This window comes from Pygocentrus nattereri, chromosome 5, assembly GCF_015220715.1.
Source record: "Pygocentrus nattereri isolate fPygNat1 chromosome 5, fPygNat1.pri, whole genome shotgun sequence".
In the NCBI taxonomy this organism is placed as follows: Eukaryota; Metazoa; Chordata; class Actinopteri; order Characiformes; family Serrasalmidae; genus Pygocentrus; species Pygocentrus nattereri.
Window position 1 is genome coordinate 37,023,831 of NC_051215.1, and position 16,028 is coordinate 37,039,858.

At 38.4% G+C, this 16,028-nt stretch overlaps 1 protein-coding gene across 4 annotated transcripts in view; it reads left to right on the forward strand.

Annotated features, from left to right (window-relative positions):
• The first annotated feature begins 6,505 nt into the window (after nucleotides 1–6,505).
• crtac1b (cartilage acidic protein 1b) overlaps nucleotides 6,506–16,028 on the forward strand; it is a 40,690-nt gene continuing 31,167 nt past the window's right edge. For all 4 annotated transcript variants that reach the window (XM_017724253.2, XM_017724248.2, XM_037538304.1 and 1 more), the window contains exons 1-4: nucleotides 6,506–6,601; nucleotides 9,799–10,001; nucleotides 11,198–11,394; nucleotides 11,715–11,851. In XM_017724253.2, coding sequence (XP_017579742.1) covers nucleotides 9,808–10,001; nucleotides 11,198–11,394; nucleotides 11,715–11,851 — 528 coding nt within the window. In that variant the 5' untranslated portion in view covers nucleotides 6,506–6,601; nucleotides 9,799–9,807. The remainder of the gene's footprint in view (nucleotides 6,602–9,798; nucleotides 10,002–11,197; nucleotides 11,395–11,714; nucleotides 11,852–16,028) is intronic.

Here is a 16,028-nt window from a genome sequence, read left to right on the forward strand (position 1 = left end):
TTTAGTGTTTCCTGTAGTGAGTTCCAGCTCACTAGAGCACTGTACCTAAAGGCAGATTTTCCCAGTTCAGTTAAAACCCTTGGTACCTGGCATGTGATCCAACCACTGGAGCGAGTCTGATGAATGCCATTATTTACAGATATCACTGAAGTAATATATTCTGGCATCAACAACTTACGGTATCAGTGAAGTTGCAGTAGTGAAGCATCTGAATACAATGAAGTAAATATCTTGTAGATGCACTGTTGACATTAAGCAGATTTACTGTTAATATGCCACTTCCATTATGTAAAACCTAACCCATCTCTGGCCCTAATCTTAACCCCAACCCAAAACCTAATCCGAACCCTCATATGTTTTTGACATTTAGAGTCCACTAAATGTTTGTTTCATCTAAAACCTGTGTGTCAAACACAAGGCCTGCTGGCAAAGTCACGCCCATAACATGTGCTTTTTGGCCTGTGAAATGATTTATATACAGTCCCCGGCGTGCACTGCAACATAATTTGCATTCTGAGCCCCTTCCCTTCCCAACCAATCAATAATCTATGGACCTGTTGGTTCCACTAAAAGTAAAGATAAGATGCTTGGTGTCTAATTTAAGTAAATAGGCAGTTTTAAAACTGCCTAAAAATTTGTCTAAAATTATTTCTGAATAGGTATTCAGTGCCTATTTTGCTGTTGTAGTTTTGCCATATTTTGTTTATAACAATGGCCAATTGGGGTCATGGCAAAATGTTAAGTAAAAATTAATTAAAAACACAGCTGGCCCATGGATTTGCTAAGATCTTTTAATATGGCCCTTTTAGTGGTTGAGTTTAACATCCCTGATCTAAAAGGACCATTCAAAAAGTGAGTATAGGGCTTTATTTGGATGGTGGGTCATTCTCAGCAACACAGTGACACTGAAGCAGTGGTGGCGTGTTAGTGTGTGTTGTGTTGGTGCAAGTGGAGATGAGACAAATGAGCTACTGTCTCTGACTTAACAGCTACAAGGTCGACTAACAGGGTAGGAGTGTCTAATAGAGTGGACAGTAAGTGGGCACAGTGTTCAGAAACTCCAGCAGCACTGCTGTGTCTGATGCACTCATACCAGCAAATGTATACAGGCATGCCTAACAGCTGTAACAGCCTGCTTTATATAGAGTATTTGTTTTTTGTGACCTTTGGACCAGTGGCCCCGTTAGCTGTTTTTGTGATACTGAAGGAACCCTCTGATCCTTATGTAAACTGTTCTTATCTGTTTAGCTTTGAGTGAGAAATCATTAGGGTCCCCCTTAGCTTAAACATTCTAGACTCATAACGTCAATTCATATAGAGGTTTAGATGCCACATTACTATTTAAATTTGGTAAAATATGAAGAATATGTTAAGATAATACCAAATATACATATATATGGATGAAAAGATCCAAGATGTCAAAAATATTTCCAGTGGACATAAATTAACCAAAGTTTCATCAGTTGCTCTTGCGAAGGGCCTGCAAACCTCCAAGCATTTGAATTCAGGTGAGAAACCTTGCAAAGATTAATTGCAGTGAGGAACCACTTCCTTCAAAACTCATCCACGCCTGCATCCGGGCAGAAGCTTTTCCTGCCACCACACTCCTCACGCCCATCACCGGAGATAGACAAATCTGTTCAGCTCCCGTATATGAGTCCTCCAAATCGATCTGTAATTAATTTGAGCAGATCATGAGAAAGATGACACAGGAGAGCGTTAAACCACCTCATACTGACAGGTTGCTTTATCTCAGCCAAGCAATTTTTGTTTGTTTTAGCCAAAGGCGTAAACTGTCAATTTGAATCCTCAGAGGTAATTGTTTTGATTAATGTCTCCTTCTCCTCCTCAATGTTGTCAGACTGCGTAGTGGAGAAGATTTTCAAAGCATATTTCAAATTAACCCCGTATTATTTAGGCAAGCGCACTTTTCCAAGACACAAATACACCAGCTTCTGTTAAGTAACGTTCTTGTGAGCACGTTCCTGACTGGCTCTGTGACACTGATGTGTTAAGACATTTGAGACGTGTCCATTTGTCACCACTCTTCTTGAAAGCATGTACAAGCTAGAACTGTTACAAATCAGCATTTGATTTCTCTTATTGATTTGACAAATCCTGAGGAGATGAAACCCCTGTGTCAAAAAGAGTGATGGAGAGCTGGTCTGACAGGTTGGATCCAGGCAAACAAAACATAAATGAATAAACATATTTTGGCAATGCTGAAAATGACTAAATTAATACAGATGCAAATAGACAAGTAAATAAACACGAAACATAACAGCTAATGTCATATGATCCTGATCATTCTCAAATTACTGATTTGGCATTTACCATGACAAAACAGGCATGTTAATTGCACTGATATGGAGAAAATTTGAGAGTTTCGAAAGATTTGTGGAAGGCACAATGTTTCTGGCAGCTGTTATTAATCATCAATAAAATATATACTTTCAGCTACACTCTAAGCAAAAATGGTTTTATATGGTGCTCTAAAAGTGTTAAAAAAGGTTCCCCATATAACAAGACTCAAATAAGCATTCAAATATATAGTCATATTCAAAGTTTACCCCCACCCCCATGTTAAATTACATGCTTTGTAGTTACACATCCTCTACAGAGAAACATACATTTTCACTTACACTCAAAAAACATAGAATTGACAATTTAATTGTTATAAAGAACATGTTAGAAGAGCATAATTATCCCAAGTATTATATCAGCCAAAGTCAATCAAGTCAAATAAAAGAGACTGAATTAGATTTTTCTGCCTTTTCCATCTTATATCATAAAATTATTGTTTTTAATCTGGGATTTTATTGGCTCCTGTCTCCATCTATTTGCACATGAGGCTTGTCTTTCCACTTTACTTACCAATTCTGTGTTGTCTTTTCTGCTACACTTTTTTCTCTTGGGTGCATGCTTATATTTTGGTTAATTGCCTAGCCTTGTTAATAAGCTATACCATATTCTCTATAGCTGAGTGTGGTGCTAATCTGACTGGCAATTACCTGTTAAACCAACAGTAGGAAGATAAGTTGGACCAACATAAGTTAAATCAACAACAGTAAATCAAGTTCAATAAAAATCAATTTAATTGTGTGGAAATAAATTGAATAATTCAATTAAGTTCAACTGAACTTTTTAGTGTAGAATCAAGGAAAGGTAATTTGATTGTGGTGTTTAAACATTTGATCGTTTGAATATGAATGTATAATAAAACCACTGCACCTCCCTTTAAAGAGTCTACTAATTCCATTATACATTTTTATGTCCATTCTGATTCTGATAGTGTGCCACACATATGACCCTATAATATTGAGTTTATATATAGCTATACCTATTGCCACACAGGAAAAAAATTCTAAGGAACATGCTTCTAGCACTCTGTTGGCCCTGGAGAAAGCTCATTCTAAACTATTTATTTCCTTTATTTCCTGAGATCAGCTATAAAGGACAAACACTATTAAGCTAGCCAATCAATAGAGGGAATGAGGGAACATCACTGCTGTTATCCCTCCCTCACACGAAACAGATTTATGTCTCTGCCACTGAGGCATAAATCATATATTCATATATTAAATTAAAGTGTGATGGATGGTGAGTTGAGAAAGTTTGTATAAAAAAGTGTTAGAAAAAACATGCTAAATATTACTTTAAGAAGCAGGTACAGATACTGGACAAGAAATATTTTTCACCTTAAGATATTTAGATTTTTGAAGAGCCTGTAGGGGTGTTTTGTTTGTTTGTTTAAGGTATCACATGGCTTCAACTAATTTCAACAAGTCAGAATCATTGCTGCTTTCGTGGAATGGTTATAGCAGACAGTTCTAAACATGGGCACTAAGACAAGCTAAAAACCTTTCAAAAGAACAAAGTTCTCAATAGATGCATATTGAATATATATCACCTGAAAACAAACAAACAAAAAAACAAAGACAAACAGCAAATAAGATCTCACCCTAATGTTGCCTAAACTTTGAGCTCTGCCTTTAATCCAAATATGCTCGTGTAGTGTCCAAACTCTCAGGTTCACCCAAATAGGGCTCATTCCCTGCATGGGAACTATCAGTGTCTATATAGGATTATGTCATGCATTATGAGGAGCTGTGATGATAGGTGCATTTGAGGTGTGTGGGAGAAATATGGCAGCATCCATCAGGAGGTAGGCAGGCAGGCAGAAGGAGCAAGTGGAAGAGAGAATCTGCCAAGGACATTTTAGTGTGCTGTCAGGCTTAGATGATGTACGGGCCTGCTAATAAACCAACATCCAAGCATATGTGTTCTCCTTCACCACAGGTTGAGGAAAGACCAGCAAAAATCCACTCTTGAAACAAATCATATTGTAGTACAGAAGCATAGGAAATCAGATGCAGTATAAATAAAACGACAAATTACTGTTGTATGACACAAAAGAAACCCCTTATGATGATATTTACAAGTTTAAACAAATTGCCTCACAGCTTGAGGGCTGAAACAATGTTATTTATGATTGTGATATTAACATCAGCTCCCATCCACAATCCTGGAGGGAGCCCATTAATTTTTCCCCTGCATTTGCTGAGATAGAGGGCATTTTTAAATGTCTTGGCAAACTCCACTCTTTAAAAGTTGAAATGCGATTTCCATCTCAGACTCAGACTGTCCTTGGCTCTCTGTATGAAGCACTTGCCAGGCAAGGTAATGATAATTGGCACATCAGGCTTAATTGACAGTAATTTGGTCTGACTAACACCAGTGAGCTGGTATCTCTTAGATGCACATTTGAAGGGCTCCATACAGCAATAACTGCCCTGTTTAAAGCAAAATGACACACCAGCTGATTTGTTCAAAGGCTCTTGATGTGAACATCAACATTAACTTCTAGCATTTCCTCTGACCTCAATTTACATAACTCTAGATTACAACATCAAGCAGTCGCCGTAGGAAATCATAAAGATCATGTAAACAGGAAAAAGTAAATCATTTTGCGTTAGGGACAAATTAAATGCCACGACTTGGTCATTACATGTCTTAGTATTGCCACAGGTATTTACAAAAAATCTTGCTTCAGAATTTACTAAAGCAAACCTAATGACGGCTTACAGTGGTTGGAATCAGGTTAAATGGCTTTTTCTCATGTTTACATCTTGCCATGAAGGTCAATAAAGGTTTTATGTATGCTTTATAAACATGAACTGTTAAGTATTATACAATGTATATATACACTTCATATTTCATGTGACATTCAAAACAAAATTATTCTTAATATTTGTAGTGGCGCTATAAGTCTGCTCTAGTTCTTGGACGTGTTACTAAATTGACACAGATTGGCTATTAAAGGGCTATTGGACATTTTTTGCTGTCAATGAACATATCGTTGCTGTCAAGACAAAACCTTGTATCTTCAAAACAGTAGTAACTTTTCAGGAGAAGGAAAAATGCTTTTAACTTTGAATGAAAGTTGATGGGATTTTTTTTTCAAGTGATCCTGAGCATTACAACTCCTTCATATATCATGAAATTGTTACACATTGTAAAGCTGCTAATTTCCTAAACAGACCAATAATTAACACATATATAGACAGAAGCAGCAACACTTTGTGGTATTTGATGTAGTCTATTATCCCGACATATATGCTTGTAAAATGGGCTTTTAGCAGGAAAATAACCCCATGGAAGATCCAGCACCACATTTCATAAAATCATTTACCATTTTAAACCAACTTACAAAAAAAAGTGTCGTTAAGTGAACTACAGACACTTCCGTCTGCAATTTGACACCAATAGAAGCTTTTTTCTGCCAAGCCTAGTTAGTTGGTGGTTTTGGAGACATGTTCACCCCAGAATGCAATAAATGTTTGCAACTGTCCAGTTGTGATTTTTGTTACTCTAACTATCCCCCTCACTCTGTATGGGGGTAAAATATGTGTGTCTTCATGCAGTCAAGTTCATCCCAACTCTAATTACTGCTCTAATAGTTTTCAGGTGTGAAGCTACGTTTAATAACCATCGCTTGGTTTTTAAAGGCCATCAACTTTTTTTCTCTGATCTTTCTCATGATGGTGGATTATTGGAGTAAGATGTTTGGCCAGTATGTTGCTTCATATTTATACACTAGTGATACAAGACGTTATGTATAAACACTTAAAAGTTCATCAGGAGTGGTATAATGTGAATGGGAATATATGTAATTAGCATTTCATAAGAGTTTATAGGGGTGCCAATAATGTGTTTTCTTTGCCTAATTTTGCCTTAAAGATTAAAGTGCAAGCTCAAGCTGACCAAGAACCAAAGAAACTGGATGTAATGCGTTGCTGCTGTCACAATAAAATAGATTGGACAAACATTCATAACGCTGAATGATGGTTAATGGAACAAATTTTGGTCCAAGTAGGTCTAGCTCCGCCCTCCTCACACGTCATTGGCTGCCCCTTAAATATTCAGCGAAGCTTCTCGTTATTGGATGGATTCATTAACAACTGATTTCATAAAGCAATTCCTTCAGAAGTTGTGCGAAAGGACTATTGTTAAAGGACCCCAGAGACGTACAGCGTGTCCACTGAGAGCCAGAGCTGAGGACGCCACTGCCTGCCCATCGCTGCCCATCGTCTCTCCTCGTGTAGGTACAGCTGCTTATCCATTGCGTGCTGGCTGGGCTGAGAGACTCGGCGCTAAATAAAGTTAGACTAGAGCAGCGTGAACTCTAATTAGATGAGTGAGGTGTCCGGTTTAGTGGCTAGCTTGTTCATGTTAGCACTACATATTTGGTGCGAGGTAAAGTTTCTATAACTTGTTAAGAAGTGGTTGAAGTAGAAACGCGTGGACACCGTTCGCCAGATGTCGGCTTTTAATCCATGTGCTTCTGGGAGTCGCATACTTACGGATCTGCTTTCTGTGGTTTTGTGAGCTCTTCTGCCGTTAGTGCTGTTCGCTGGGCTTGAACTGTGCTTAGTGTCTGTGGTTCGCCTAGCTCCAGTCAGAGTGCAGAGAGCTGTGCGTTGCTAAACGAGCTGTGTGAATCCCGTGTAACTCTGGAGAAAAACGCCGGCATCATGACCTCCGTGTTCTCGAAGTTTTCTCGAGTTCCTGGCTGTGAGTGTGTCCTTCACACTCTTGAGTTCGTGTGCAGAAAGTAAAGGTGCAGTTTTGTCGCAGTTCTGTCACGATGTAAGGATGCAGGACAGCCTGCGCAGGCTGAGGGCAAGTGAGTCATAGAGCCAGCGCACGAGCGCTTTATAATAGGCTGCGTGCTTTTAAGCTCCTTGTGATAAAAGATGAGGTTTTTGGTGGCACAGGTAAACTTTCAGCTTTTTATTAATACTACACCTTTTCCAGTGGGAGACATGACGATATTTGGTTGTCTTTGCTGAAACTCATTCTTTTCTTCGTTATTCTTATTAGCCAGTAGTTCGAATACAAACCTGTTATTGAAATTTAGTAAAGTTCATTGAGCTCTTGCAGGGATAACCAGACACTAGGGCAGCTGTTTATGTGTAAAACCCTTCATTTTAAGTAAAAATAGATACTTATTTAACAGCCAGTTGTGCTTAGATTAAGCCTAATCTTGGACTAACTTGTAACGTCAATAGTAATCCTCTCTGTTCTAGGTTTAAGCTTAATTTGGTTATGGGAAACCAAGCCTGTATGTTTAAAATCGCTGGTTAAAGTTAACTCTATGAGAGATAGCTGAGAATTTTGCTGTGTGTACCGTATATACGCCATTTTAAAATATAATAGATAATTGTACAGTACTTGTTCCTTCAATAATGCTTGTGAGTCTGGCATTGGCCACCACTGCAGTGAGGTAACGAGAAGCATCATCAATGCCTCCTCAGCATGGATATCGGAGTCAAAGGACATTTAACCTCGCTTCTGTGCTTTATTGCTGGACAGTGGTTGTAAATATGACCTCATATTTGTGCAGTCTAAAGTTCTACCAGGTCAGAGAACTTCCTTCAGCACTAGATACAGTAAATGCATGTACCCTGTTAATCAGGAGCATAGCACTGCAGCATCTCTACTCCAAGCCCATAGATGTTCTCCATCAGCAGGATCACTATAATAAATATGACACGTTTGTTTTCCAGCTACCATGTTTTCCCCAGCCTGCTTCCCATCTGATCATTTAGTATAGTCATTAAGCTGACTGTAAGGGTTCGCTGTAAACCTTATTTCTTATTATTTTGTGTCTTGTGACCTTGTGAATAGTCTAGCTGCTTCCCCATCCTGTCACAAATGTTCACTTAAGTTCTGTGTTATTTAATGTTATAACATTTGAACTTTCTGGGGAGAAGTTGAATCAAAGGCACATTATATTGATTCTGCAGTTGCATGAGTTTAGAACTCTAGTAAAGTGAATGAGATTTGGTGATTTGGGGGCTTTGCAGTGGGCTGTAAAAATAAGAGCTGTTTTCTGTCTAAAGTGTCTGTCTCATGTTCAGCGACGCAGACAGCCCTTTCTCTCAAGTCTTAATTTGGACCTGTCTTCACTTGTCTTCACTCTCTCGATTTATTTTCTTTCCCTGTAAGTGGAATGTTGACCAGGTAATTTTCTCTTAACAGCAGCAACTATTCAGGCTTCTTAAAGTCAGCTGAGGGACAATCTTGTTTAAGGTATTGTTTTGAGCAAAGGCCGAACAGATTGTATAGTCAGCACAGGGACAGGGAATGAGTGTGGGGTGGTCTCATTGTGGTTCTTTAATTACTGCACCATGGGTGGTGTATGGCACTACTGTGAAAAATATTATTTTTCACTTTGGATGCAGTTGGTCTCAAAATTTCAGATACATTTGTCAAGTAATATTGCTTCACACTACAGTTACATATCAGTTTTACAATAATGCTTGTCGTGTTGTGTGGTCGCGACCCTGAAGTAGAAGCAGCTTAGAAAATGTTTGTGTATGTGTCTGTGTGTGCTGTGTGGTCTTCATGTTGTTGATGATATGATTCTAAGTAAGATCAAAACCCAGTTGTAGTTATTTTTAAGGTTAAAACGAATATTTAAAAGTAATAAATACAGAGATCTGAGTGAGTGTAACCTGTAATTTCCGATTCATAGAGTCAGAATTATGTGTGGAAATGATCTTAAACAGCATTACATTGAGTAATAAACAGCCTTCAGTGCATGAAATTTCTAGAAAAAAGAAAGAGAGAGTTGGGTGTTGTTGACATACATTGACATCAGTTCCATTCTGTTTCAGTGTAAACTGAAATTTAAGAGCGTCCATAGACAAGCTAGCTGTGATATTCTATACCAACTAACAGGAATTTGAAGAGCACAAATAAATGATATGGATTCTAGCAGGCCTGTCACAACTATTATCACCTCATTGCTGTCATTTGATATGGTAACAGTTGTTTAAGCTGGCTGTTGTCATTTTCCACAGTCGTTGGATTTCACAATCATGTCAAACAAAATGTGAATTGGATGCACTGATTTATGACAAATACATGTACGAGCATGAATAATCTTTGTTTTTTGATAGCTGTGTAGCTATTTCTAACATTTTTAGCATGTATGCTGGCAGAATTATTTTATTTGTTTGTTTTCACTCACATAAAGAACATTTTTTTGTTTTGCTTAACTGTACACAGAATTCTGTGTTGCTGCAGATATTTGTATTTGTATTTGACAGTGTAAGATGTGCAGGTAAGCTGAGTCATCAGCCACTTTTGCCATTCCAGGCTTGAAATTTACTTGCAAACAGTAAAGAAGAAAAGACAATTCAATTAATTGTCCCATTTACACAAGCTTACAATGCAACATCTGATTAACAAGGAGTTGTGAAACATTAATGTTATATGTTATGGGTTTAGCAGGTGACCATGTGTCTTTGGACGATAGCACTTGCTCTGGGCGTGATGGGTCAGTCCTGGGCCCAGCGCTCGGAGCCCATGTTTGCAGTGGTCACTCAGAGTGTTCTGCCCCCTGACTACGAGAACAACCCCACTCAGCTTAACTATGGTGTGGCCGTCACTGACGTGGATGGAGATGGAGATCTGGAGATATTCGTAGCTGGGTGAGTTACATGTTTGGATAAGGATATTAAGGTTTCAGAAGGTAGAACCTGCCAAGAAGGTAGAACGTGAGTTATGGATTTATAAAGATGTTCATTAACTTGTTGTCTAGAATCTAAACTTGATATTTTTTTATAAGCTAATTCATTCAGTGCTGCTTAATTGAAAATGCATTTTGTTAATATCCAAGCAACACAAATAGCAGCCAGGAGCTCAGTTTACCAAGAGGATGCAATTACTTCAATTTGTGATTTGAAAGTGATCTTTCATGAGAAACTGAATGATCTTAACAGAAATAAAGTGGTTTTGAGAAAGATTTAGACTGTAGTGGATGTGTGTTGATGAAAATGGAGGTAATTGGACAGTCCTACCTTGTTTTGGCATTTTTGCAGTGAAGTGGACAGAGACTGATAGAGCCCTCAGGCTTTTGCTTTTCCTGTGATACACTGCAGCTAAAGAGGAGGCGAGCATACAGGAGATCACATCATTAAAAGCATTCTCCCAGAGTGTGATTAAATAATATATTTAAATAAATATTGTATAATGTGACAGGAAAGGAAGGGACGATAATTTGTGATTTCTTTGGTTTTACGTAATTCAAATGTGTGTATTATATATTTATATATTTTGCCTTTCAATTTACATTTAGTACATCAGTTTTTTAATCAGTACATATTGGGTAATATGACAATATTTCATCATTATTGGGAACATAATAAATGCTTTCTGAGCATATCATGCCCAGAGTTGTGATGGCTGTTTTAAAAAACAAAATATTGTGATACATTTTGTGTATCGTGAAAATGTCTATATATTTTTGCCATTTCATCCACTCCTACGTTGATCTGAAAATATGTGCTAAATATTTAAATGTTTTTGAAACCATTCTATTTGGGAACATGAGGCCTCCACTATATATATATATATATATATATATATATATATATATATATATATATATATATATATATATATATATATATATTTATATTAGTTGGAAACTAAGTAACACAGTCCAAGTGTTATAAGCACAATTGTGTAGTAACAAGTTGTAAGTAAACTGATTTAGCTACAGCGACGTCTGCCTTATAGCAATTCTTTGATGGTTGATTTTCTTTAGAAATTAATCGAAATCAACCAAATGATAAGACAAGTATGATTTTTGTTAATATTTTATAATAAATATCTCACTCCACAGGTACAATGGGCCAAACCTGGTGCTGAAGTATGATAAGATAAAGAAGAGGCTGGTGAACATTGCAGTTGACAACCGCAGTTCACCATACTACGCACTCAGAGATCGACAGGGAAATGCAATTGGAGTGACAGCGTGTGACATAGATGGCGACGGAAGAGAGGAGATCTATGTTCTCAACACCAATAATGCTTTCTCAGGTACTGACATTGTGAATACTCTCACAGAAAGACACAAACTTCATTTAATTTAGAATTGAAAACACTAAATGTACTTTATCTGATACAAATTTATGTATTGAATTTACTTAAATGAAATGTACATCATTTCCATATGAAAAAGATATATTACATCAATACAGTTTTATCTGTCAATTTACTTACTTTTGCCATTAAGATGAAAGTGAATAAACTCAGAAATGATTTCAGTCAAGTAAATTAACTGCAGTTGTTTGTGTTAAAACGGTTCTCACTGAAATGGAAATGCTATTCATCTTTTCCATATTTTCTCCTCTGACCAGGTCGAGCAACTTACACGGATAAGCTTTTCAAGTTTCGCAGTGGACGTTTTGAGGACCTGCTAAACGATGAGATAAATGAACACAGAGACGTGGCCAATCGCATGGCAGGTCGATCTGTAGCTTGTGTGGACAGAAAGGTAACAGCACCTCTCCAAATCTCCCCTGATGAATCTCTCAAATGGACTGTGCCATTGCTCCATTGCCAACCTGGAAAATCTTAAACCTTTGTTTTAGCTCTTGTGTTTGAACACTGAAGGAAGAGCTTTAAACTTCATTTCTGTGAAACCTCAGATCTGGGAAAGAGCTGGTGTGGGAGAGCCAAATGCGTGTATTGATCTGTAGCTGGACACGGGAATGGTCAGTGCTGGGTGTTGCTTCTGAGGGAGAGTGAGATGGGCAGACTGTTAGGTGACATTTTACACTCCATTACTGTCTTCATGTTTCACCCAGAGGAGATCACAGGTTTCACTAGCTATAACTCAGCAGCCCTGTTGAGTCCCGCCTCTGCCAGCCTGCCTGTATGACAGTCAATTTGTGGAGAGCTATGATATTTGTCTCTGACAGCATATCATGTGGCATGATAATTAGATAAGGCAAGGCCTCATTTGTTTTTTTTGTAGGGAGACATAGAAGTAGAGACATATTGCCCTAATTTGCCTTTGTGCAGGTGCATTATGACAACTGGACATGCCAGCATCAGAGCCGCACTGAGACCTAGTCAGGGAGGGCATGATAAATTGCCCGAAATACTATAGCTGAACCTGAGCTTCATATTTCTGGCTTCCACACTGCTCTCCACTGCAGTCAGCAATGAACGATGTCCACTTATCCTGTGGAGCAGCAGGCGAGGGATTGAAATAGATTTTTTGACTGCAGCTTCATTTGACTGAGCAATAAGAGGATGCTGTTCTACAGCCTTGTGTAAGTGATTTAGCCCAGCTGGGGCGATGGTGTGGAAGTGAAACAAAGCACAAATGTGTAGGGTCCGGGTTTAAATGAAGTGGGGAAAAACACTTGATCATTTTGTAGCATTAAGGCCCATTTCAGAGATACTCTGGGAAATTGAAATGAACTTCTAATACAGAGAGAATGTTTCTTTTTTTCTCTTTTAGAAGTTACTGTGGTGCAAGGTCATAGTCTAAAATGACAACGACTGAGATATTGTGTGCTAAAACTCATAGAGCTCTTGTCCTATTTATCCATAGACTCCCATCAATGTGAGGGACAGCTAATATTCAATGCATTTTTTAATATTGGGTTCTCCTTGAAAATGAAGTGCTGTCATTTGTCTCTTAAAGGTGGACAGGGAGATGTATTGACCTGCTCCTGGAGGGGAGATAGATTGGCCCTCACTCACTTCTATCTGCATGGGCTGGTAATTATCCATGGGCTTATGGCTGCCTCTGGAACCCTTCCCAACAGACGCAGAAGACATTAGAGCAAAGTAGTAGCATTTAACTGGCAGAGAACTGGCTTTTTTTCAGACTTAATGGCAATGTAATAAAGTGTGGAGGTAAAAAGTAACAATATTCTGGCCTCGGGGTAATGGAGAGACCCCTTCAGGCCACTGGACTGCAGTACTTAAAGAACTGAGTTGCAGATGTAGTTGAACTTCCCACCTTCCCAAACTAATCTTCCTGTCTTTGCTCATTTCCACTTATCTGATATATTAAAATTGGAGATTACAACATTGTTTCCTCTTTAAATCTGTTCTGAAATCATTCATTTATTCATCCATCATCGTCAACCACTTAGTCCAGATAGGGTCGCGCTGCTCTGAAATCAGTTGTTTTTAAATAAAACATTTCTTGTATGACAGCCATGTAAAAGTATAACGCTCAAACTGCTCAGACAATCTCTTGCCCTATAGAAATACTTACACAAAAGATTTGCAATTTAACATTCACAAAAAAGATGGAAAAAAAACTCAAAAATCACTTACAGCAGTATCGAAATGAAACAATACTGAAGTCTCAGTAACGGTATCAGAAATGAAAAGGTGATATTTTGGGACCTCTAAATAAAATAAAAGAAAAATGTGAGAATAAAGATCGCTAAGAAGCCGTAATTTACAACTACATTACAGCTGACTAACAGTTAAATTCAAGACGGCCTGAAGTATTTGGAGCACACAACATATTATTTTAACCCCTTATTCTTAGCTGTCTGTGTTGACCTGAGTTGAGGTATCAGTAGAGTGCAGGGAGCAGCATAATGTGTTTGACATTTACATTCTTATGCCTCATTAGCACTGCAGACACTAGGTGGTGGTATTTATATACTTATGGTTACATTTCTTTATTTCATCATTTGCCTGTGTGGAAACGCAGGGATTGCGGGAGACTTCATTGAAACTGTGTGCGTAAGTTCATTTACGTGGCTCCTTCACTGAGTTCATGCCCACAGGGACTCTGCCTGATAATGGGGTGTGAAATTAATATCCACGGGGTGGGTGCTGGAAAGTGCGGGGAATGAGGAGGAAGGGGGTTCTGAGACTAGGGAGATGAAGGCAGCCGAGTCCAATGAGGTAGTAGTTAGCAATTGGAAATGGCTATAAACATGCTGTGTTTTGTAAGAGCACAATCATGTGTTCTGATTTTGTGCAGTGGTGAACATCTTTTAACCTGGTATGTGCACACTAAGTTTGCTGATCTGTACTGATGTGCTCAAAGATCCAGGGCTTTTGTCCCTTCCTCTGTGTGTTTACATTAAAGACTTTTCACATTTTAATTTTAGCATGTTTACTCTGCTTGTATGCAGGTTTAGTCATAATACAATGCTCCTGCATTTAGAATAAAAGTAGAAATATAGATCTTGTTAAGTATTATTTTGATGAATGGGGTCTGTTTGTTGTTTTATCTGTAGACCTTGTTCAACCAAATATTATACATGATCCGTAATAAATCAAAGTACTTTTACTTTGCACTTTACTTTTACGTCCACTTTGTTCACTTCTGCTTGTCATGCACTAGGATCACAGTCATTGACATTATAATCCCCTTCTAAGAGGCACTATCATTCACTCATGCCTCTACCCAAACACACCTTAGCTGCCTTGCAGATTTCTTTCTCATGGACATCTAAAATGGCTAAAGGAAATATTTCTGAGAAGATTACATGTACAACCCCAATTCCAATGAAGTTGGGACATTGCGTAAAACATAAATAAAAACAGAATACGATGATTTGAAAATCCTTTTCAACCTATATTCAATTGAATACGCTACAAAGACAAGATATTTAATGTTCAAGCAGATTGATTGTTTTTTGCAAATATTCACTCATTTTGAATTTGATGCCTACAACACATTCCAAAGAAGTTGGGACAAGGGCATGCTTACCACTGTATTACATCACCTTTCCTTTTAACAACACTCAATAAGCATTTCGGAACTGAGGACACTAATTGTTGAAGCTTTGTAGGTGGAATTCTTTCCCATTCTTGCTTGATGTATAACTTCAGTTGCTCAACAGTCCGGGGTCTCCGTTGTCGTATTTTGCGTTTCATAATGCACCACACATTTTCAATGGGAGACAGGTCTGGACTGCAGGCAGGCCAGTCTAGCACACACACTCATTTCCTATGAAGCCACGCTGTTGTAAAATGTGCAGAATGTGACTTGGCAGTGTCTTGCTGAAATAAGCAGGGACGTCCCTGAAAAGACGTTGCTTGTATGGCAGCATATGTTGCTCCAAAATCTGTATGTACCTTTCAGCATTAATGGTGCCTTCACAGATGTGCAAGTTACCCATGCCATGGGCACTAACACACCCCCATACCATCAGAGATGCTGGCTTTTGAACTTTGTGCTGATAACAATCTGGACAGTCCTTTTCCTCTTTGGCCCGGAGGACACGACGTCCATGATTTCCAAAAACAGTTTAAAATGTGGACTCGTCAGACCACAGGACACTTTCCCACTTTGCGTCAGTCCATCTCAGATGAGCTCAAGCCCAGAGAAGCTGACGGTGTTTCTATGTGTTGTGGATATATGGCTTTCGCTTTGCATGGCAGAGTTTTAACTTGCACTTGTAGATGGAGCGACGAACTGTGTTCACTGACAATGGTTTTCTGAAGTGTTCCTGAGCCCATGTGGTAATATCCGTTACAGAATGATGTTGGTTTTTAATGCAGTGCCGCCTGAGGGATCGAAGGTCAATGTTAGTTTTCTGCTTTGCTGCTTACTTGCAGAGATTTCTCCAGATTCTCTGAATCTTTTGATGATATTATGGACTGTAGATGATAAAATCTATCCCTAAATTCCTTGTAATTGCATGTTGAGAATCATTGTTTTTAAACTGTTGGGACTATTT